The following is a 21,560-nucleotide window of genomic DNA, read 5'->3' as shown; positions in this document are numbered from 1 at the left end:
GCCAGCCCACAGCAGAGCAGGAGGGACAGAGACACAACATGCTGTGGGAGACACTGAGGACTATTTGCAATTGCACTCACCTAGAAGGGAAAGGGGATCATGAGAGTAGCTTGCTTACCATCAAGAATTGCCCACTGCCCATCTATTTCCGTGTGCTTCAGGTAGGAGTCTTCAATAGTTGGGTCGTAGTCTGGCACAAAAATCTTCTGGAAAAACTGAATAGTGAGAGCACTCTTGCCCACACCACCATCTCCAACAACCACCAGCTTGTATGTGGGCAGGTTTTCGCTGGGAACAGCGCTTGTAGCCATGCTGCCAGTGTGCTGTACCTGCTGGAGAAACAGATCATCTCCAATCACTCAGCAGCAACAACAAACGGGCAATATGCACTAGGCAGCTTTTACCTGCTGCCTAAGAAGTGAGAATGAAGGCAGCTCTGACATCCAAAATCCTTTTGGAAAGGAGCAGCAGCACCAATCCTTCCCAACAGCTCTACTGCAACTCACACCCAGCACTTACAAGTGCAGAGATCTCCACCTCTGTGCCTTGTTTGTCTGCAAGCATTGCTAATTGTCACCAAATGCACATGCAACACCTATGCCACTGAATACCTTTCCTACAGGGGTTGGGTCCACACAGCAATGACAAAAATCACCCTGGCTCAGTGCACTTATCAAGCTCCTAACAGTTTCCTGTTGCCAGTGACCAAATCCCATTGATAAGTCAGAGTTGTGCTATTCCTCACTGCTTAACCCAAGGTATAGCAAACATTAAATGGTATGTTACATCCTAGGGCCAGACCTGCAGGCAGAGCTGCTGGTGATGGATGAAACTGGAGGTAAAGGTCCAAGCCCGGCTCTGACAGCACACAAAAATGCACTTAGCTGCTTTCTTCTCTCTCACTTTCAAGTTTGAGAAATAAAACCAAGAAGGCAGCAGGCCAGGAATAACAGGTGGTTTTTGTTTTGCCTTTTTTTTAAACCCTCAACCCTGCTGTGGCAGGAAGGCTGGTGCCTGTGGCTGTGACACAGCCTAGAGAGCAGCTTCCCAGCAGCATGGTCACACTGCTTCCCTCATCTCAGAGCTACCTCCTAAAAGAAAAATGAAAAAAATTCCCTGGCTGAAACTGGGCAACAGCACAGGTTTGTGGAGAAGGGAGAAGAGGCAGCCGTTGCTGACTGGCCAATTTCAACACTCAGCAGCAGAAACTGCTCACTTAAGGAGAAGGAAGACAGGAGGTTCTGTGCATGTAAGTGCCCTCCACCCACCCTCGGGCAGCAGTGATACTGACTCAGATCTCAGAGGAAACAGGTGGCCACCTCCCAGATCTGAATGACCGTTGCATTTTCTGCGAGGTCTTTCACACACTTAAAGAGAAAAAAAATATTCATCATAATGATAAGGCTGAAGACAAGGCAGTTGATTTTCCTGGTATTGGTTTTCTTGAAAATACTGCTCAGTGCAGCAGCAGCTGTGGTGACACTTTCTGCAGGCACCTGCTCCCAGACATTCTGGTTTTGCTGGTGCCCTTTGGGCTGCAGGCACCGGCTGGGGTCAGCGCTGAGGTGGGACCAAGACTGCTCTGAGGGGACCTCCATAAACTGTTGGCTCCAAACCTGTATCCCCACCAACCAATACAAGCTTTTGGAGGCTTTCCCAATAACCCTAGGGATTTCTTTTTCATTAAAAATACAACTTTTTCATTCTCAGAAACCACCAAGCAAGTCTGATGTGCTCTGTGCCACAGAAGCTGTGTTCTTGTGAAAACACAAAAACATAATCATCTAATCTAGTTTTTGATTCCTCTAGTCCCTTTCTCCATAATCATTACTTTGGTTTAATCCAAAATATTGAATCATAAAAGCACTTTTGACCTGGTGAACTTGGGGGTCTCATGTTCTTTCAGTACACTGGAGACCCCATACCACCGCTAAAAAGAAAAGCCCATAAGGAGACAGAAGATGAGATTTCTGAGTCTAAGAACAGCAAAGACCTCTTGTCCAAATTAAGACCAGCCAACATTTTCAGAGCAAGAAACATGATCAAGTCTGCTTGTTTCTAAACCACCTTTGAAGGAAATTCTTGAGAATAGCAAGAATTTCCACTGCAAGCAACATCTGCTGGATGGGGAGAAGACCAAACCAGCTGAAGTTTCAAACAGTCTCACTGCATTTCCTCACAACAACCCCAAGGAAAAGTTTCTTAGCCCTATTTTTGAGTAAGCCACTTTCTCATATTTAGGAGACCACACATCAATACACAGCAGGCTGGGCTACTGAAAAACCAATAAATTTCAAGTAAATGTCTTATTTTTGCTTGAAATACCAAGTTTTATTTTTGTGTAATCCTTCTGGGGTCAGATGATCCTCACAGGCTTTTTGAGACACAGATCCTGGCTAAAGCTCTGCCTCTCCTTCCAACACAGTTAATGACCATTTTTTGCTTTGCCCATGGCCAAGATTTCACCCCATCCTTCTTTACACAGCAGAGCAGCTCCAGCCAGGCAGAATGAAAGACTGATTGTTACTGACATGGCAGGGGACAGTCTGTAGATGTGAAAAACATACTCCGTTTGTGCACGATTTTTGACCTCCTCACAAAACCACAAGCTGCTGCTTGGCAACAAGCATTACATTTTTACTGACATTTTGTGCCAGCCCTTTAACCCACTCCTAAGAAGCCTCAAGCTTATCTTGCATGAAATGCTCCCCAAAGTGCTAGGATAATGTTTAGCCCATTGTACAAACTGTGTCTCTGCCCAGCATGCTTATCGGCTGAATCGGGGCATTTGCTTCCCGTTGTTTCCAGAAGTTTGGTCATGCTGTGTGTCTGAACCACCAGACTGACTCTTACATAGCCTGGGGAAAACAACAAGAACTGAACTGAAAAAAAACAATTGAAAAAAAAAAAAAGTCAAGAACTGTAGGCTGGCCTGTTGAGCACAATTCCCTGTATCTTAGGTGATGCTAACACAACAGATGAAAACGTCAGAGTGTCAAAAGGCAGCAAGTTTAGATGTTTCTGCAGGGTTGTTTTTGCTGCTCATGGAAACACTACTCTTTCTACTGAGATGACAGGTCTCATGCTCCAGCCATGCCCGCACATAAAGAAAACCTTCAGAAAGTCAAGCACTTCCATCCCTCTGCCCCTCCATCTACCCTGATAACCAAAGCACGAAGACAACTCATGCCTTGACAAGATTATGAACTTAACCAGCTCATGATTCAAACCTTTAAAACAACATATATCATTTCCTGGAAAAGACTGAACACTCACAAAGGTGCACAGAGCTACAGGCAAGTGCAAAAGACTTGGGCTAATTTTCATGTGTTTTTGGCAAGAGTACTGACACAGTCCTCCTCAGATGGGAGCAAGAATCAGCGTGTTTGCTGTAGATCTGACTGAGAAAAGTGAAGCACAAATGTTTTTATCTATTGTCTGAATACAAAGCAGCATGTGGTAATACACTAATAAGGTCTGATGATAATCATCTTACAATTTATATAGTTGTTTATTTTGAGGCAGCCCAGAGAAGGATCCATACCCTACGCTGGCAAATGCTGTCAGGGCTCTGGTTTAATCACTGGAAGGAGGCTGATTTATACAGCCATTTATACAACCATCTTCATACACACTGGCAAGACTGGTGGCCTGACAGCACAAGCCAGTAATGCTGAGACAGTCAGAAGTGTGGCTACTTCTGGGGTAGGTGGATGGGAAGAAAAAAGAAACATTGGTCCGAGGGTGTCACTGAAACTGAGCCTCCTCAGCAAAAAGTATTTTCTTTTAGGAGGCAGAACAAACTGTATAAAACCCCATTTACCTGTCTGGACATGGAGGTGGAGTGGAAGGGCTGAGCTATCCCCTTGGAGCAGCCAAGTAACATAAAAACACCAAATTCATTTTAGTTTGTATGACTGGCCCACAAAATGTAGGTAGCGTATCTAATTCCCAGCCTCATTACAAAACTTGCCCTGAATGCAAGTGGGTCCAAGCACAGCTTCTGAGCAGAATTGTGGCCACATAAGACAATAATAAAAAATAAAATGGACTCCAGATAGTTGATACTCAATGTGCTGTCACCCCTTTCCCTGATTTCTGCTCTGCTGTCCTGAAGGCTGAGCTCCCAGGGTGAGGCCCTTCCAGAAGGTCAGCAAGCTCAGAACCAAGTCCTGGATTTGTAGGGGAGGTTAGTGCAATTAAAGACACCAACTCCCTGGCTGAGAAGACCAGCATGACAGTGATTTACAGTCTCCATGGCAACATGCAACACAAATTGCTTAATTCTGTTATAAAACCTCCAAGAAAAGCTACAGCAGGGCCTGTGTGGGAACTACCAAGCTCCCTCCTCCTCTGCTGCAGATCTCCAAAGCGGACAACTTTAGGGAGCTGATGTCCACTTCAGCAAGACAGGCCATGATTTAGCACACACTAATATATAGGCTCGGATGCTGATGATTCCATCAACCCATGGCCAAGACAATTTTCCTATCATCAGCTTGTTTTGGTCCATGGCTCCTCACCCATGGCCTGACAGAGCTCTGAATACCTGAGGAGGCCAATCTCACCTGAGGAAGACTATCAGCCACCGAGGCTGCCAACTCCTCCTACGGTTGCAATTAAGAACTCTTCCCCTGCCCACAGCTCACTCGATTACACCCTTTTACCCAGCCACTTTGTAAGCATTAGCAGCTCCATGCAGTGCCTGCAGGGCTGAAACTCTGCAAAATCTGAACACTTCCCTCTCTGTTCCTCTTGCAGACTGCTGGCTGCAGCCACACAACCACCACGACACACCCAGAGACGCCAGCCAGGTACCAAAATAGTTCAGCCTGATGTGTTGTAGGCAATCCCTTGGGCTGGGAACTACTAAGAATCCTTGAAAGACAGGACATGCCCTTTTAGGAGGCTGCTACTTCCCTTGAGTCATGCTGATCAGGACTGAATGAACTTCAGGAATTTCTCCCTCAAGTAGGCATGACCATGTCCCAAACCATCAAGAGCCAAAGGACTCGTAGGTGTATGAAAAAAACCTGCCAATTATTATTAAATAAAAATGAATAACTCATAGCCAAGTTTTCTCCAGTCTGTCAGATTTCCTTCCCAGTCAATGCCTCCAAAAGGACACACTGAACAAAAGCTGGACTGTGTTCAGTCTTCAGTGGGAAGGCAGCATGGAACAGATCTGTCACGTGGGAAGCCAGAGTCTGATGCCCTTTGTAGCTCTGGCATTAGGTTTTGCAAAACACAAATGAAATTTCAAGTCTCTGAGGTTTTCTAAGAAGGCAGATTCTAACAGGTGCTCCCAACTCCCATCAGCTTCCGGATCTGACGGAGCCCAGCACCTGGTAAGACCTGCACAGGAAATTACAGGCATTTCCTTTTGGAGTAGTGATCAAAGCACTATCAGATTGCTACTAAAAGGGAGAGGGAAAAAAAGAAAGCCTTAAACCAACTGTCGTTTAAAAATAAAATCCTCTACCAAGCAATGAAGAGCTGCAATTGGCTGGGCTTTGAATGTGGGGGGATGTAACTGTGGGTCCTGGAAGTGGCCTCATCAATTCTCCTCCTGTGCAAAAAGATGCTGTACCCCAAGTGTTATGTTCCCTAAACTGCTCACTGGCTTCCTGTGCCAGCCAGACCTTTTCTCCCTTTCAACCCAAAATTGCATCACCTCCCCCACCACAGAGATGCTGCTCAGATTTACTGTAAGAGAAAGAAAACGCACCGGGGGAGTAATGAAGCACTTGAGATTCACACAAAGGCAGCTAAAGGCAAGAGCTGCCTGATGAATACTTGGTAGTTATTTCAGGAAACACAGAATTATAGCCTGAACAAATAATAATAATAAAAAGCCACGTCACTGGAAGTGGCTTAGGTAGTAGGCAGCCCCCCACCTTCCCCCTCTGCGAATCCCTAAGTGATGTAAGGAGGATCCCTTGCTGAAGAGCTAAGCAGCAGCTTTCCCTGGCCAGCCTGGGTTCAGGGACTCATTTGCTTTTACTGGGAAGCACGTGCTTGTCGGTGTCTCAATGTATGTAAAGTGCAGCACAGCATGAGTCAATCACACCGACAAATGTCATCCAAAACCAACTCTGCTTCCCTCTCCCAACTCCTCCTCCACCTCCCACAACAACTCCATTAATCTTCAGCCCGTTTCCCCGGGTGACGTAGTGTCCTTTTCAAAATATGTAAGAAGAGTTCCGTCACTGACAAACTAACAGTCAGGTGCAGATGCCAGATTTTTTATTATTATTATTATTAAAAGCAGTACTTCAGCCAGATTTGGGTCATTTGTAGTTACAGCTCTGCCACTACCAGTTCTGTAGAAGAATCCAGTTATGCGACCAGAAAGCAGCTACACAAGATCCATTCCTTGATCTCTAAGACCTCAAATAAAACTGTATTGTTGCCAGTTTAGGGGTGTCCACTGGAGGCTGATCCAAGCCTTTTGCCAAGGTATGAAATGAGAGCATCATACTCAGTAACTGGGGCTTGGCTCAGCTACTCTTACCTCCATTACTTCTTGTGTGCTTAAATCCACCATCTCTTTCCTTACTCATTTATTTCCAAAACTCTCAGGAGACATCAGAGGATGACAGATTCCTGCATTACTATTGCAAATTCTTTGCTAGTGAGGCCAGGAAGGCCGCTCCTATGTTATCATGGAACCAATGAAGCTGACCTAAACATACTGTAGCAAAAAAGCAGATTGCCAAGATGTTCCCCTGCCCTGCCCAGGCAGAGATAACACAGCAAGAACAAATTTAGTGGAGGAAGCGGCTTCGAATTCCAATAGCTGCCCTTCCTGCTTGCACAATCCCTGGAAATGGGCAGCTTCCCTCCTAAACATCCCAGTCTGCTGACACACCAATAGAAAAGACCCCAAATTCACTGCCTTGGGTGGTTTGCTGCTCTTAATACTGCCCAGTGACGTTTCTGAAGCAATAGCCCAGTGCTTTAGCAATGTCCTGTTTGCAGCCCAGATGTTCTGCTGCCTGCATGTGGACACTGGCAATGCAACCACATGTGCATGGCACAGCCCTCCTGGCCTCACCCAGCATCACCTTGGGCAGGTGGAAGTGGTCCAGGCAACAAATTCCTGTGCTGCATCATGGAGCTGTGAGGGGATCCTAAGCAGCACCAAGGACTGCCCAGCATGGACCTCCTCACTGCTCCACCCTGCCTTTCCCACATCAGTCCCAAAGCCCCTGCCAAACAAGGAGTGCATCCACCCCTCTGCCCAGCTCCTTGAAGGCTCATTGCCCTGCAGCCTCATGGGCACCATGCTGTCCACACATGGCTGCTCCAAGGCACAGACTTCATGGCACCCATGGATGCTTTGGAGATGATTAATGGATAGACAGGGTACAGGGCCACCTCATTCCAGTCACCCTTCTGCAAATCAATCAATGCATTTGGCTCCACATTTGTCTTCCAGTCAGGCTCAATTCAGTATTTAATGCTTTTACATCTCCAGTGTTGCTACCGGATGTCTTTCAGGATGTAAATGGCTTTTTAAAGACTCCCTTCCCTCCTGGCAAACACACTTTGCATCTCTTAGACAGCTGCAAAGAGATAAAGGCTGTGAAGTTCCCTGGTAATAGCATTTCCACTAGGGGATGGGTGAATCCTACCAAGTCCAAGGGACAGATGAAGGAAGGTGAGGAGAGTAGGGATCTTCAGGCTATTTACAAAATCTCTCCTCTTCCTGCAAGTCTGTTCCAAAACTTGACCCATGTCTATGTCCTTCCTAGGCAAAAATACTATTGTACATAACATATGGAAAAAGACACATTGCCTGTTCACTTTGCATCACAAGGTTCCCAGAAATTATCTGTGAGCTGTGGGGCAGCACTGATATTTCTTCAATAGTTCTACACCCCAAGGCACAGGACAGGCTTGAACGGCTCTCTATAAATTTTCCCAGGGTCTTGGATCAAGGACAGTCCCCCTGGTTCCCCACAACACATCTGATACTCACAAGTACAGAATAACAGAGAGTATGGTGGTCTGTAATGCTGGAGATTTAGTAGAGCTTCACCAGCATGGACTTCAGAAGAGGAAGGAACAGCTGCCTCTCAAATTTACCCAAATAGGCACATGGCCTATTTTATTCAGAATCTAATGACGCTAAATCCCAGAACTGTGTGGAAGGCTATTCCAGGCATTTCCCAGGTCCATGTCATTACTCTGTCACTTGGAAGACTCCAAGATCTCATCACTGGGCCAGGACCCATAACAGTAATTTTTTCCAGGCTTGTTACAGTGTCTGCCAAGAGCATAAGCCTCTTATTTACGAACAGCCTGCTGAGGAGGTGACTCCATACTTGGCAAATCCAACTGCTTGTCTCAAAGAGGAGGGTGGGCAGAACTCAGGGCTGGGTACAGGGATGAGGAGTGGGATGAGGGGTGGATGCACGGGCCCCTCCTCTGCCTCACACATGGTGATGTAGGGTTTTGCAAAGCCACAGCATTCCACTGAACCTGCCTGAGGACAGGGTGCAGGAAATGCCAACATCCCAGCCATATGCCAGGCCAGCCCTGCTGCCTCTTCCTAGCCACTCTCTTTGGCAAACCCCTTGGCTGTCCCTGTTTAGCTCTTTCCTTGGTATTCTCCTTCCGCTCTGTGCCAGCCTGGACAAGCCATCCTGGTGGCAAACACACACCTTGACACTCAAACCAGTGGGCAGCTGGCCAAACCACCCCTGAGGAACAGAGTTTAGCCTTGCATGACTCAAGTCCACTCTCCTATCGAGTGCCTTCACCCTGCCAGCACTGGAGAGAAGCATCCCATGAGAATACCCCTCAGAAGAGAGGTACGAGGGCCCCAGCTGGTGCTGCTCAGTACCTGCACTTTGGTGTTGAATGCCCAAGTTACATCTCAGGTGTCGTGACTGGACGAATCCATAGAGCAGCAGCTGAAAATCAACACATCTGAAAGCACCCTGTAAGTCAGCTGACCCAATTTTACACCCCCTGTGGCCACTCCTCACTCCCCAGTTTCAGCTGAGATCTGCATCAGGATACCCTAATTCTGGTTCCTTCTACACTCAGCCTAAATTCTCTGCCTTGACTCTTAAGTCATTCAACTTGCAGCCATGTGGGAGGGTATATATGTACATTCATTAACACTTCCATTATGCCCTGTGGTTTGGCAGGTGGTGCTGCATTATGGATTTAAACAGTGCCAGCAAGTGAATCTACAGCACTTCACTGGATTAGCATGTGATGGGAAATCATACCTCAAAAGTATTCTGCACTCTCGTGAAGCAGCTCTGATGAACAAGGCAACAGCACGGCTCCAGCCACCACTACACTGTGCAATCACATCAGAAATTCACCCACAACTTCAGGGAAAGATAAACCCCCTCAAAACTCAATCACCATTGCATGGAGGAATAAAAAAAAAAGGAAAGAAAAATAAAAGAAGAATGGAACAGCAGATTCTCTTGCCAGTTAAAGGAAAAGAGAGGCACACCCGCTTCTGCCACAAAGCATCTTTCACACACACCAAACAATAACATCTGCTTTTGCCCTATAAACTGTTTTCACATGGGAGAAGCATACCACACTTGGTTGTACTCATTTCAGCAGTCAGCTTTCAAGGTACTCAGTGCTCCACGCCCAACATGAGGCCTCCTTCTGTCTTATTATCAGGCTGACACTGACAGATTTGCAGAAATTGCACAGTCAGATTCCCTGAGGGGATGCTGTCCCAAAGGAATGAGAAGATGTGCTGGGCTACAGAGCAATACAGGCAGTGAACACACCTCTGAGTCTTGGCAACAGGGCCAGTAAGGACCTTGGATGGGACAAGGGGATAAAGCATCAGTTAAACACTGGTATCACGACGCTGCTTGTCATCTTCTGGGGCTGGAGCACACTCACCTTTCTCTCACTGTGAGTGGTACTACAATGCCACTGGACACTGCAGCTGTAGCTGAGTGGTTCAGAGCTCCTAGCAGTGTACAGAACTTTGCTTTACCTGAGCAGTGGGACGGGTCACTTCACAGGTAAGGCCACGCATGAACCAAATAAAGCAAATAACCGGACAAAGTTTCTGTATCTAGGTAAGGTAAATCAAGAGCTACCTTCAAAGAAGAATCCCTGGTCCTTCATTAGCTCTTCCAAATCATTGCTTTGGTTCAATTACTCTGCTCTCCTTCTCCTGTTTGAAACTCAGAAGGATCTGAGCAAGGAAACATGTTCAGTCTCCTGAAAACCTTGGCTGAGAAATTCCAAGGAAATGTCTCAGGTTCTGGCATAAGACCCATTTATAATTTCCATCCACCACACAGCTCCAAAGTACAGCTACCCTGCTGCAAAGTTGTAACCAAGTCAAGACACCAAAGTCTCTTCTCAAAACCAGTGGGATGCAGCATTATGTTGCTCTAGCCTTAGGGTAGATCTCATATGGCATTCCTATGCAGGTACAGCGCCATTATTTTTAAACACCAAGCAAAGAGATTATGGATTAGCCTTAGTCTTGGCAATCCATGTAAATCTCTGATTTGCATCATATTTTACATACCAGACTCATAGAAACAGCAAAAAATTTGGATTTGACCCTTCCTTCTTTGTACTGCAAGGGACACAGACCCTAACACAGTTATTCTCTTATACTTCAGCACCTTCAATGACAATTCAGACTTCAAATTTTAAATAAAACACAGCTATAGAAATTGGTTTTTTATATCGACCTAGTGAGTGATAATATAACATGGGGTGATTTAATCTTGACACATGTCTGCATATAAAAATATCTCTATTAAAATCACAGATAGAGACAGCATGGATGGCAGCCACTTGGAAAAAAAAAAAAATAAAGCCCCAAAGTATTAAGGCCTTGTAAGGGACAAGATTACTTTCATCCTGCCACAGCATGTTTCAATTTAACCACTGCATCTCTCAGCACTTTTGGTTCATATTCTTTTACCACACAGAGACACAAGTTTGGTATACGCCTAGCCTTAGGAAGGGGAAATGGTATTTTGGGTCATCAGTTCCACCCACCCATCCACTCAACAAGGCTTTTGAAGTGCACCAGTCCCAAACAGGAGCCAGAATACATTAGCCTAGGGTCAGGAGGGCTTGGAGAGCCTGAGGCTGGAAGATATTTCAGGAGTTTTTTGGGTCCAAGTGGCTTTGTCAGCAAGTCCCTCGCCTCCTGCTGCCCACAAGGACACCCGGCCCAGGGCTGCTGGCATGTCTGCCCCAACCATGGACACCAGCAGGCATTTCCTCAGCCTTTTTGTCACTGCCTTGAAGGTGGCAGACCTCCAATCACTGCCTAAGTTCAGCAGCTCTTCACTGCTCTGGCTGAGACAGCTCCTCTTCATCACTTCTCATCTCCCAGCTATGCCAGTTCATCTTCGAGAGTCTTCCCAAGCCCACATGAACTGTGGCTCCTGTTACTTTGCTCTATTCTCTTTCACTCTAAATCAGAGAGAGAGCTGCTCCCAGAGTTTTGTGCAGTAGGATTTATTCCTATGCTGCACAAAACCAAACAGATGCTTCAACACAGGAGATGCCCAAAACCACAATTTTTCTGCTTTGCTTCGATAGCCTAGCATTTATTTCCATATTCTTGTGAGGCTGGTATGTAAACAACAGAAAGTAACTTGCTGTGCTCACCAGACCTTAAAATAAGAGTCCTATTTCTCTGTCCTCCTGGATCCAGTAAGTCATCCTCCTGAGGTTCAAAGAGTTTTTGGAACTCATAATTCAAAAATCCATGGAATAAAAACAGGGTTGCTGGAGATCTTTACCAACAGAAAAGTAGGTTGAAACTGTTCTGTTATTTAATAATTCAAATCCCAGTTGCCTAATTAAACAGGCTTGCTACATTGCAAAAAGAATAAGGAATTATATATTCTCTTAGCTAACTTGGCTGATTAACATGAAAGCCTTTTCATGCTCCACAGGCGTTTGGTCCAAGGAAAACTTTTGAAAACAGACTTAATACTCTACAAGTAAATCTCATGTAACAAAACCCTTGCTGCTCACAGGACAAGGGTGATGCAGCAGCTTGTCAGCATCCTTGTTCTTCCTGGACCTATTTTGCAGGATGCGCAGAAGAAGCAATGCCCAGCAGAGCATCTCAACAGAGCATTCAGTATCTCTTTGGACCTGCCCAGAGCTCAAGAAAAGCAAATGGTCTGCACAGTTCCTCATGCCTGACATATTCCCTGTTTGCAGATTAGATCTGAAAGCATCCACAGCATGTGGAGGAAACAGAAGTCTCTCTCAAAGCACTCTGCCCTTGAGCTACAGAATATTTTCTTAGAGAAGTACTGCTGCAAGTACTTATTCAAGTCCACCTTATCCTCCAGCTGATCACAACCTCTGGATGCTCGAATTCCAAGCTATGATCCTTCCCCAGCTACCACCAAGGTCTCTTCAGGTGAAGTGCACAGAGTGGGCTCAGGCAATACCTGCCTTGTTCTCCAAGGGCAGCTGTGTCAGATGCAGGCAGGTACCTTAACAGCGAGATCATGCACTATTCTGAGAGCTACAACAGCAGTGTTTGACCTTGCACTGCTGCACAAAAACAATTCACAACAGCTGAGGGTTTTTCCAGAGCACTGGGGCATGTCTCCTCCTGTTCCAAGGTTAGTTAGGGATTCTCGTCCCTACTAAACACCAGCAGCCACCAAACCAGCCTCAGTCTGCAACTGCAGCCAGCAGCAAGCAACTGCTGAGCCAAAGGGATTCCTTCAGTGATCTCCCTGCTCCCAGTTCATCACCCTGCAGCACAAGCTCTGTGGATGCCCTTAGGTCTCTTTCTGGGATTGAGTGCTTGGGTATTGAATAACATCTTCCAAAGAGTCCTGCTTTACAGACACGTGTTCCCCACCCCACAAGTGTTGCACTTAGGCTGGTGACACCAATACTTCCATAGCGAGTATTACACAAGACATCAGCTACATATTTTCTGAAGATCACAATCTCTACTAAACTGCCAGTTGTCTATGCAGACCACTCAAGAGCTATCTGGGTATGCTAAGTACAGATGATAGACCCAATAATAGTGTCTGAATGTGACCAAGAGATTAAATTCCATCTGCATCCTGTTACTTTTGTCATTTGGTACCCCTTCAGAGTGAGTGTTTCAACAGCCAACTGGTAAACAACTTGTATCACAAGATCACAAGTTTACAGGGAAAAATCCTTTAAATGCTTCCTTGAAGTCACCAGGTACCTGAAGGCATGCTACAGTGGTGTTTTAGTTGTTCTTTATGTGGGAAGGCCAGTTCAAGAAAAAAGTGGCTGTGATTCCCACTACACTGATGTCCATTAACATCCTTTTATTCTGAAATGGGTGGGTGTTTGTTCCAGCTATTGCCTATCATCTGTTGCTCACCATGAGGCTTAGTGCTTCCAGCAGTGCAAAGAGCAGATCCCTATTCAAAAGCCTTTCAACCCCTCTTATATTTGCAAGATGAACAAGTAGTTGTTTCCATAAACCAGAGCATGCCTTGCACTGGAAAACAAAAGAGGTTGCAATAGTGCACCACTCAAAACTATATCCAAGGAAGATTAAATACATTCACTTTCATACTGATATGACCAATTCTTAAAAAAAAAAAACAAAAAAATCACAAGAAAACGAAATTAAAAAGTCCAATAAAGCTGAAGATTTCACTTTAATAATTATTTTTTGCTCACTTCAAAACCTTCTCCTTCCAATATGTGGATTACACAGAGGATCTGCAGATCCTCTTGCTGTTGCCAAATCTGCATTTTTTGGACACATGGCTCTGTCAGGGTTTGTTCACAGAGTCCCTCTTCATACTCCATTGTTGGCTCACCCACCACTGAAATCCTGCTCCCAGTCCTTCCTTATAGCTGTGACAGGAGCTGAGGCATGCTGGCAAGCAGACGCCTGGAAAGCTGAATTCACTGGCGCTCTCAATCAGATCGCAATTTCATTAAAGAACTTTTAAATAAAACAAACTCCAACATTTGCACTTCATAATTAAGTGCAAGCCAACTGAATTAGTGTCAAGACATGCCAGAAGTGAAAGCATCTGAACCCTGGCATCCCTGTGACCCTAGCCAGCTCTGAAAGGAAAGCTCCAGCAGCTTGTACCACAGCAGACCCTGACACTACATCTCCTTGGGAGTGCAGGAGAAGCTGAGACATGCCAGGCTCTGCCTGCTCCCACTCAGGGCACAGGTAACCATACCTATGGTGCTGCAGGCATGGCCTGGGAGGCACAGCAACATTCCTGCCCTGGCAGCAAGCCAGGAGTGACTTCCCAGTGGCAGAGTAATAACCACTGGGAGCAAGTCAAGCTCCTGCCCAAGCCCAGGGAAGCCGGCAGCACAGAGCACTCCTGGGTTTCCCAAGAGGAATATTTCACTGTAACCCACACACAGTACATGACATGGGCCCCAAGCAAGGCACTGCATGACTTACAGCTGACTTCAGCAGGCTTTAGTTTGATCCATAAATCCTCTAGACACTTCACAAGAATGTTGCTCAACTCCCACTGCCTTCAGTCTCACAAGAGGTAGACATAAATACTTAGCATTAGCATAGCTCCCCATGACTCATTTTTTCTCCTTTTTAAATATAGCATCCTATAAATGTGGATACATTCTGAGCAATAAAACTCACATTGTTACTGTTCATCATGCAACCATGGCAGAAAATTCCTCCTGCCAGCTTTGGACAACTTCCTCCACCAAACTCCAAGCACTGGTGACCCTCACATGGCTGAGATGGAGCAGTGGAAGCTCTGCTCCATCAGGGAACCCAGGCAGCACAGGGACTCAGCACTGTGGCAGCAGATATGGAGCTGGGCAGGAAGCTCCATCATCAACCCAGCCACTCATACCAACTTTATTAAGAGGAGCAGAGCTGGCTCTGGGTACAGGAAGAGCAGGGATTTGCCAGAGAGGAACATAGTTCAGTAACTGAGGAGCAGCCTGTGCCAGTCTTGGGGAAGCCACTCACTGAAGTAGTGGTGGTGGAGGAATCTCTAGCTGGGGGATTCCCCACTCTTCACCTTCCCCAGACACACATGACCTCCCTCCCTCCATCACCAGGCTTGAGCTTTCTTCCTTAGAAAAGCCAAACCCATGTCTAACCAAGCAAATGCCACAAGCCGCTTCAGAAGCGCTAAGAAAGAATCAGATGGGAAAAGCAAGGACCAGAGCTTGTTGATTTTCATGAGAATTAAGACTGTTTGAGCGCCCTCCTGCAGACTTTCTTGTGTGATCAATCCCTGATGCTGTGCTTAGGTTTACTGAATACTTCAGTTCCGTAGCTGTACAAATGAGATAAATAGCAGGTCCCTATCTCACAGGTATGCTGCAAAATAAATAGATTTTGCATTACAAGTGTTACAGGAATGCTTTAAAACTTGCAGAAGTATCAAGACTAATCCATCACTGCTCATAAAGAACCCTAGGACTGATAGCAAATTAAAATCTTACCTACACAAACATTAGAGTATGCAAGACTGTTTTCTTAGTTTATCTGCTTCTGCTGATAACCATGTTTGCCCCAGTGACTTGAACTGCTCTAGTCACAAGCTGTTTAAGCACACCAAATCCTGTCTAGAGAAATACATGCTTTGCTCTGTCTCCAATAACAGCTGAGACATCAGTCATCCTCTCAGCTGTCCTAAAGACATAGTTGAAAATGCATGCCCATATCCATCCTGCTGTCAGGTGACTGAAAAGTACATTTTTACCTCTTGGACCTCTCTAGTAAGATTACCCATGATAATTTATTTACCACAGTATTTTTCTAATTGTTTCTCCAACACTCTTATTTAATATCTGAAATAAGTGGAGTGGTAGAGCCACTGCTCTCATCCTAGAAACTGGCATTTTAAAGATAAGATAAACAGAAGCCTTTGCTTAAAACTTCCAGGAGTGTGTGTAGCTTAAAAAGCTAATTGCTTTTTAAAATAATGACTAAGACTCTGAGGAATCTAACTCCCAAAGTCACACAGGTAGTTTTGAATATGTTACCACTTCAGAGTAATTATGCCATCAAAGTTCCAGTCAAGAGCTGATGAGCGTTACTAATATATGCTGATGAGAGAGCCTGAACGTGAAAGACCTTCTTGGTTTATTTACACTTCAGTAAATCAGAAAGCACACCAAGACTTATTTTCACATACAAGACTAACAGACCTGACCACAGGGATATTTAAGGAGGTTAACCCACAGCCCAGGGAGCAGGTTTACTGTAAACTGGCTGCAAGCTGATGCTGTTGCACTTGTTTTCACTGGAGATGATAGAAACTTGGAGCAGCTGTTTGGACTTCAGTGGACTAGCACCGGTTACTACATAAAACAGTGGTCTGGCCCATTACCTGAATCATTACAAGTCACCATTCATATGCAAAATAGTCCCCAGGCAGTCCTCATTGACATTTATCTCTAGACCAAGAACTAGGCAGATGCAGTCAAGAGCTGGGATGAAGAAAGAATAAACAATTTTTACCACCTTGCATAAAGTTATATATTTGGTACAACATTCTTTTCAGAAGCAGACCTTCTCAAACAGAAGCCAAGGCAAGTATTGTGTTATTTGGGAGAAGGTGAAAGAGTGCCAGGAACTTTTTAAGCCGCTCTATAGTAGAAGAAAGTACAAGAAAGTAGTTAAAGATTTTACACTTGAGCCTATCAATGTCAAATTTCAAGGTTAACAAAATTTAGCCAAAAATGAATATGTAAATTGTACAAGCAATGAACATTTCTGCTGGTCAGTTCTGGCCAGAAGAGAAGTAGCAGGAAGGGGAATCTCATCCAAGACTGTCTCAAATACTTAGATGCCTTCTGAAGTATCTTAGCTATATTTATGCTCCCAAGACACCCCACAAAGAAATAACTTCTACTACCCCATTTTAGAAAGAAGAGTGGACTTAGTGAAAGGCAGGTTCATTGGTACCTCTAAGAGGTGGCCAGGTCACAGAGAAAATACTCAGGGACAGTTTCCCATCCCCTCACCTAGCTCCAGGAACTGGGCTGGTGTCTCAGATGGAACCTATCTGCCTGCACAACACTAAGCACCACTCGCTGGAAAAGCAGTGTCTGAAGCAGTAAAACTGCAGGAGAGTCAGTAACAAGTACTCTAAGTAGAGCAAATTACTCAAAAATACTGTTAACCTCCCCCAGCCCTGTCCCTACCCCTTCCCTCAATTGTTATTTCAGGAGATATATTTTTGTACAATTATTTCATTATCTAACGGCAAACTGGCTGCCTGTTGTATCTCTATGCAAGATTTCCATATATATTACTCCTCCACTGACATTTTCTCACACATACACATGCACAGATCAGCAATTGCTCCACTACATTCTCAAACAGAGAATAAAAGAGCCATAAATCTCGAAAAAAACTAAGTATGCCAAAAAATTCAGCATCTGAAGTTACAATCGCTCATTTATCCTCTCTGTTCAGAAAGAGCCAGTCTTGGCTTATTACAGATATTTTTGAAGTAGTCAGTGTTGCTCTAGATTTACTTTGGATACAGACACTCAGGATGTGACCCACTGGAGCACTGGAACTTTGTTTCCCCACAGAGAAAAATACAGCCAGTGACATTCAAGTAGAACAGGAAGGCTATTCTTCCCTCCCCAGTAAGGATCTTCTCTCAAGCACCCCTGTAAGCAACAACAGGAGAAAGAAGTAATAACTCCACCAAGGAGTGGGCTAATGTTCCTCCCATCTGCCAGACCCACGCTCATTCTGTTTTCACTTGGACCAAATCCTCCCAAGCCTTCTGCTTTATACCTCGTTAAATTTGGGTGCTTCATACAACAAAAATAATGTCATCCATCTTTGCAAGGTTACTTTCAAGGTACATTTCCATATCTTTTAACACCATTCTCTTCTTCAGCCCTGCCTTGGAAGCCTGAAAATTAATTCCCTATTTTTCACATTGAATCTGTCCCCTGAATCACAATCTACTTATTTATGACTGTAAAAGCTTATGCAAACACCTCCACCATGCAAAAACAGTCCCCTCTTCATTCCTGTGGATTCATGTTGATATTCTGCACCTCCAGAGTCTGAAGTACTCCCTGCATTGAGAGCTGCCCATTCCCATGCTGAGGCAATCCCCCCTAACTCCCCTTGTGCAGGTAAGAGAGATAAGGGGATGAGTGGTCATGGAGAAGTTACAATGCTGAGGCAAATGCAGCTCCACAAAGTGTAGGGACACTGACTGAAGGCCCTGCATGGCTCCAAAGGTTGAGCAAGTCTGAAGCAAGGAGCCACCAGAAGTGACAGCTTAGCTGAAGCAGTGACTAACAAATAAACCAGGTAAAACCAAATTATTAAGAGTGGTCAAGCTGAAGTCTGGAGCCTAAAACTTTTACAGGGCATACTGATTCATCCTAATGAACTGACTCACCTGGAGCCAGTAGGGATGCCAGGCTTGGCAGCTGTGGGTAGAAGTTCTTGGCTTGAATCCAGCTACAAAAAGGACTTCACATCCAAGGAAGGAAGATAAAAATAAAAGGGCAGAATTGAATAAAGCTTAACAGTTTTCCTCAAGGAGCCTTCTAGAATTAAGAAAAGGGAGTGGAGTTTCTGCTCAAATGTTGTCAGCCCAGAAACACCACTAGGAGCACACGGAGCAGCTAATGGGCCAGAGAGGACTTGGTACAGGACACTGCTGTTAAAGAGGAGTCTAAGAAACCCCAGCACAATGACAACAATAATGAATCATCACACCCATTTTTCCTACATCCACCTGCCTTACATTGCCTTTGCCAATGACAACACCAGCTCACGTGCAGGACTCATCCTCCTCCTTCCAGTCCCCAAATGCCATTTGTCCATCAGAGCCAAAAAAACAGGTGGGGAGAAAGAAGAAAGTCCTCTCTAACCACCTTCTTCTGATACAATGTTATTCCTCCCTAGCGTTAGCCTCAGTCCCTCAGGTCAAGAAAAGAACATCCAATCCAACACATACCAAAAAGTTCCCCCCAAAGAAGGAAATTTAGTTCCTGCAATTCTTAGCATTCTCTGCAAAAAATTTGGAGCTTGCGAAAACACCCACCAAAAACTTCAATAAATAGAACTGTATCTCAGATAATTTCTGAAAAAGAGGTGCTGGGCCAGCTCTGACCCAGCTGCTCTAGTTCAGGAGAGATGCTGGTGGGGTGTTTGGCTCTCTGCAATCTGGGTATACATTCTATCATATTGGATAGCTCCTGGAATGGAGGAACAAAATCAAAGAAAGACAAATTGATGCAGAACAACAATATGAAGCTATTCATACCTATTTTCTACATACACTATTATTTTTAAGGAGATGCTGTCAGCTTGGTATTTTGAGACTCAAATATCTGGAAAGAAATCTTACCTCTCAGGCAGTCTGAAGCTCTCCTACAGAGAGTTTTTCTTTAAAGCTGTTACTTCGTGCAATTTCCTTGCCACACCCCTTGTTCTTTCTCTTATCTTTCTCCTAGCCTTTCTTAAATTAACAGACCCCGTTTTTGCAAATCCATTTTAACAGATTCAGAGCAAGAGGCAAGTACCTTTCATAAAGAAAAATAACAGTTTTAGGCATTTGAAATGCATCTCTCTGATGCAAAAAGAGCCTGAGCTAACCAGGTAATTTCAGAGTGAAAACTCAGAAAGCACATCTATAGCTGATACAACTATAAAGTTGATTCACTTTTCTTAATATCAGCTCTTGTATGAACAACAGTTTCCGGGTAAGATGTACATAAACACTGCCAGTCAATAGCATCCCTTTAAGCCTGCCGACAAAATCCGAATTTAGATGATTTAAGCTACCTGACGAGTTGGTGGCTTAGATTTTCGTATTTCCGTGGCATTAGTGGAGATCAGTGCCAGCTGACAGTGCTGAAGGGCTGCAGTTCCCTGTGCTGGGAAAAAGCCTCACGCCAGAGTCAAGGCTCCCCTGTGAGCTTTACTCTTCCAAGAAAAGCCCTGTCTCCACTCAGACCTGCTGGTGTGAAGTTCCAGTTTGCTACACGACAAGGGGAGTCACTGGAGCAGAGCAGTGCAGGATGCTTGAGAGTGATCCACTCGAGGTCTAACATTTAACTTGCTCCTCAGCTTGCAGCCAGCGTGGCTTTATCTTAGTTTCTCTCTGCCTAGGAAGCGGGGCTTCATACGTTGTTTCTAGGGCTCTTGAGCCATTGATTAAAGTAAATAAACAAACAAAAAACTTACAAGTTTTCTTTCTAATCCCCAGCAATCCCAATCACAAGGTCTGAAAAATCCTTGTCCTGTCTGTGGTTCAGTTTGTTTTCTTAAAGTAGAAAGTATAAAAGCAAAGTAAAAGTGAAGTAAAACCAGAAAAAAAAAATACAACAAAAAACCAAAACCAACCAAACCCAAACCCGTACCTCCTCCTCCTTTCTCTGTAATTGAAGATAGCATCTCTATCCTTCTAAAAGTTATGGAAGCTTATACAAAGTACTCAGTGATCCAAGAGCAATTTTAATGTAAGATAAGAATCCTCGCCATACCCAGATCACATCCAAACACACCCGGGGTAGGAACCTAAAATAATACCATGACTCTGAATCTGTGGCGGGGGGAACAACCCCTGACACAAGCAAAACCCAACAAACCCTCAACTTACAAAGATCTTCCATTACACCGCGTAACTCAGAGCGACCCCTCTCCCCAGCGCTCACCCCGGAGCGGACACGTTCCGCACGGCGTTCCGACCATTGCGCCATACATTCCCTTTCCCCGGCTCTCGGCGGGGCAGGGACCCCGAGCCCCCCGCAGCCCGCCCGCCGCACGAAGCCCCCGTCCGTACCGTCCGTCCCTCGCCCGGCGTCCGGCGCTGCCGCCAGCGGCGGCTCCGCGGCGACAGCGCTTTTCTCCCGACACCGAGCTGCGGCCAGGGAAAGCGGCGGTGCCCGGGGCGCGCTGCTCCCGACGGCGGGGCTCATCCCAGCGTGGGGCGCCGCATTTCAGCAGGAATCGCTGTGGGGAGAGGAAAGAAGCAGAGGGGGAAGCCCCGCCGCGGTTACCGGCGGTCCCGCCCCTCCCGCGGGCTTGTCACGCGTGGAGTGCCGAAAGTGCGCGGCGCTGTCCCGCGGAGGACGGGCAGATCGCACCCGGTTATTGTTTGTTCGGCCGTGTCCCCCCGCCCCGCTCACAGAACGGAGCGGCGTCGCTCCGAGCCCGCTCCCCGCCCGCTCACCCGGGCTGCGGGGCCGCGCCCTCAGCGCCCGCCCTGAGGCGCCCGCGGCCCGGCAGCGCTCTGGCCCCGGCGGCCGCGGCCGCGCAGCCCGCGCCCGCCATCCCTTATATCGCCGCGGCGGCTGCTATAAATAGCCCGGCCCCGCCGCCGGGGGCCGGGCCAGGCGCCGCCGAGGGGGATTCGCGGCTGTGCGGGGACCCGCCGTCACCTACGGCTCGGCCGCGATGGCCGCTCGGGCCGCGCGTGGGGGCCGCTGTCCGGCGGGCGCGGCGGCGGCGCGGCTCCCGGGGGCCCGGGCCCGCCGACCCCCGGCGCGGCAATGGGCCCGTCCGCCGCCGCCGCGCGTTAAGGTGGAGCGGAGTGGGGCGGCAGCGGCGGCGGCACCTTAAACCA

General features: G+C 46.3%; 1 protein-coding gene across 2 annotated transcripts in view; it reads right to left on the bottom strand.

Moving 5' to 3' along the window:
• The window catches only part of MRAS (muscle RAS oncogene homolog), a 38,309-nt gene extending 17,180 nt beyond the window's left edge, over positions 1-21,129 (bottom strand). Inside the window, exons 1-2 of one of the 2 annotated variants that reach the window (XM_066553622.1) lie at positions 20,778-21,129; positions 119-332 (exon numbers count right to left, since the gene is read on the bottom strand). In XM_066553622.1, the coding sequence (XP_066409719.1) occupies positions 119-311 (193 nt within the window). In that variant the 5' untranslated portion in view covers positions 312-332; positions 20,778-21,129. The remainder of the gene's footprint in view (positions 1-118; positions 333-20,777) is intronic. The other variant, XM_066553623.1, reaches the window with a different exon arrangement.
• Positions 21,130-21,560: the final 431 nt, after the last annotated feature.

This window comes from Molothrus aeneus, chromosome 7 (assembly GCF_037042795.1).
Source record: "Molothrus aeneus isolate 106 chromosome 7, BPBGC_Maene_1.0, whole genome shotgun sequence".
In the NCBI taxonomy this organism is placed as follows: Eukaryota; Metazoa; Chordata; class Aves; order Passeriformes; family Icteridae; genus Molothrus; species Molothrus aeneus.
This window is presented reverse-complemented; position numbering and strand designations above follow the sequence as displayed.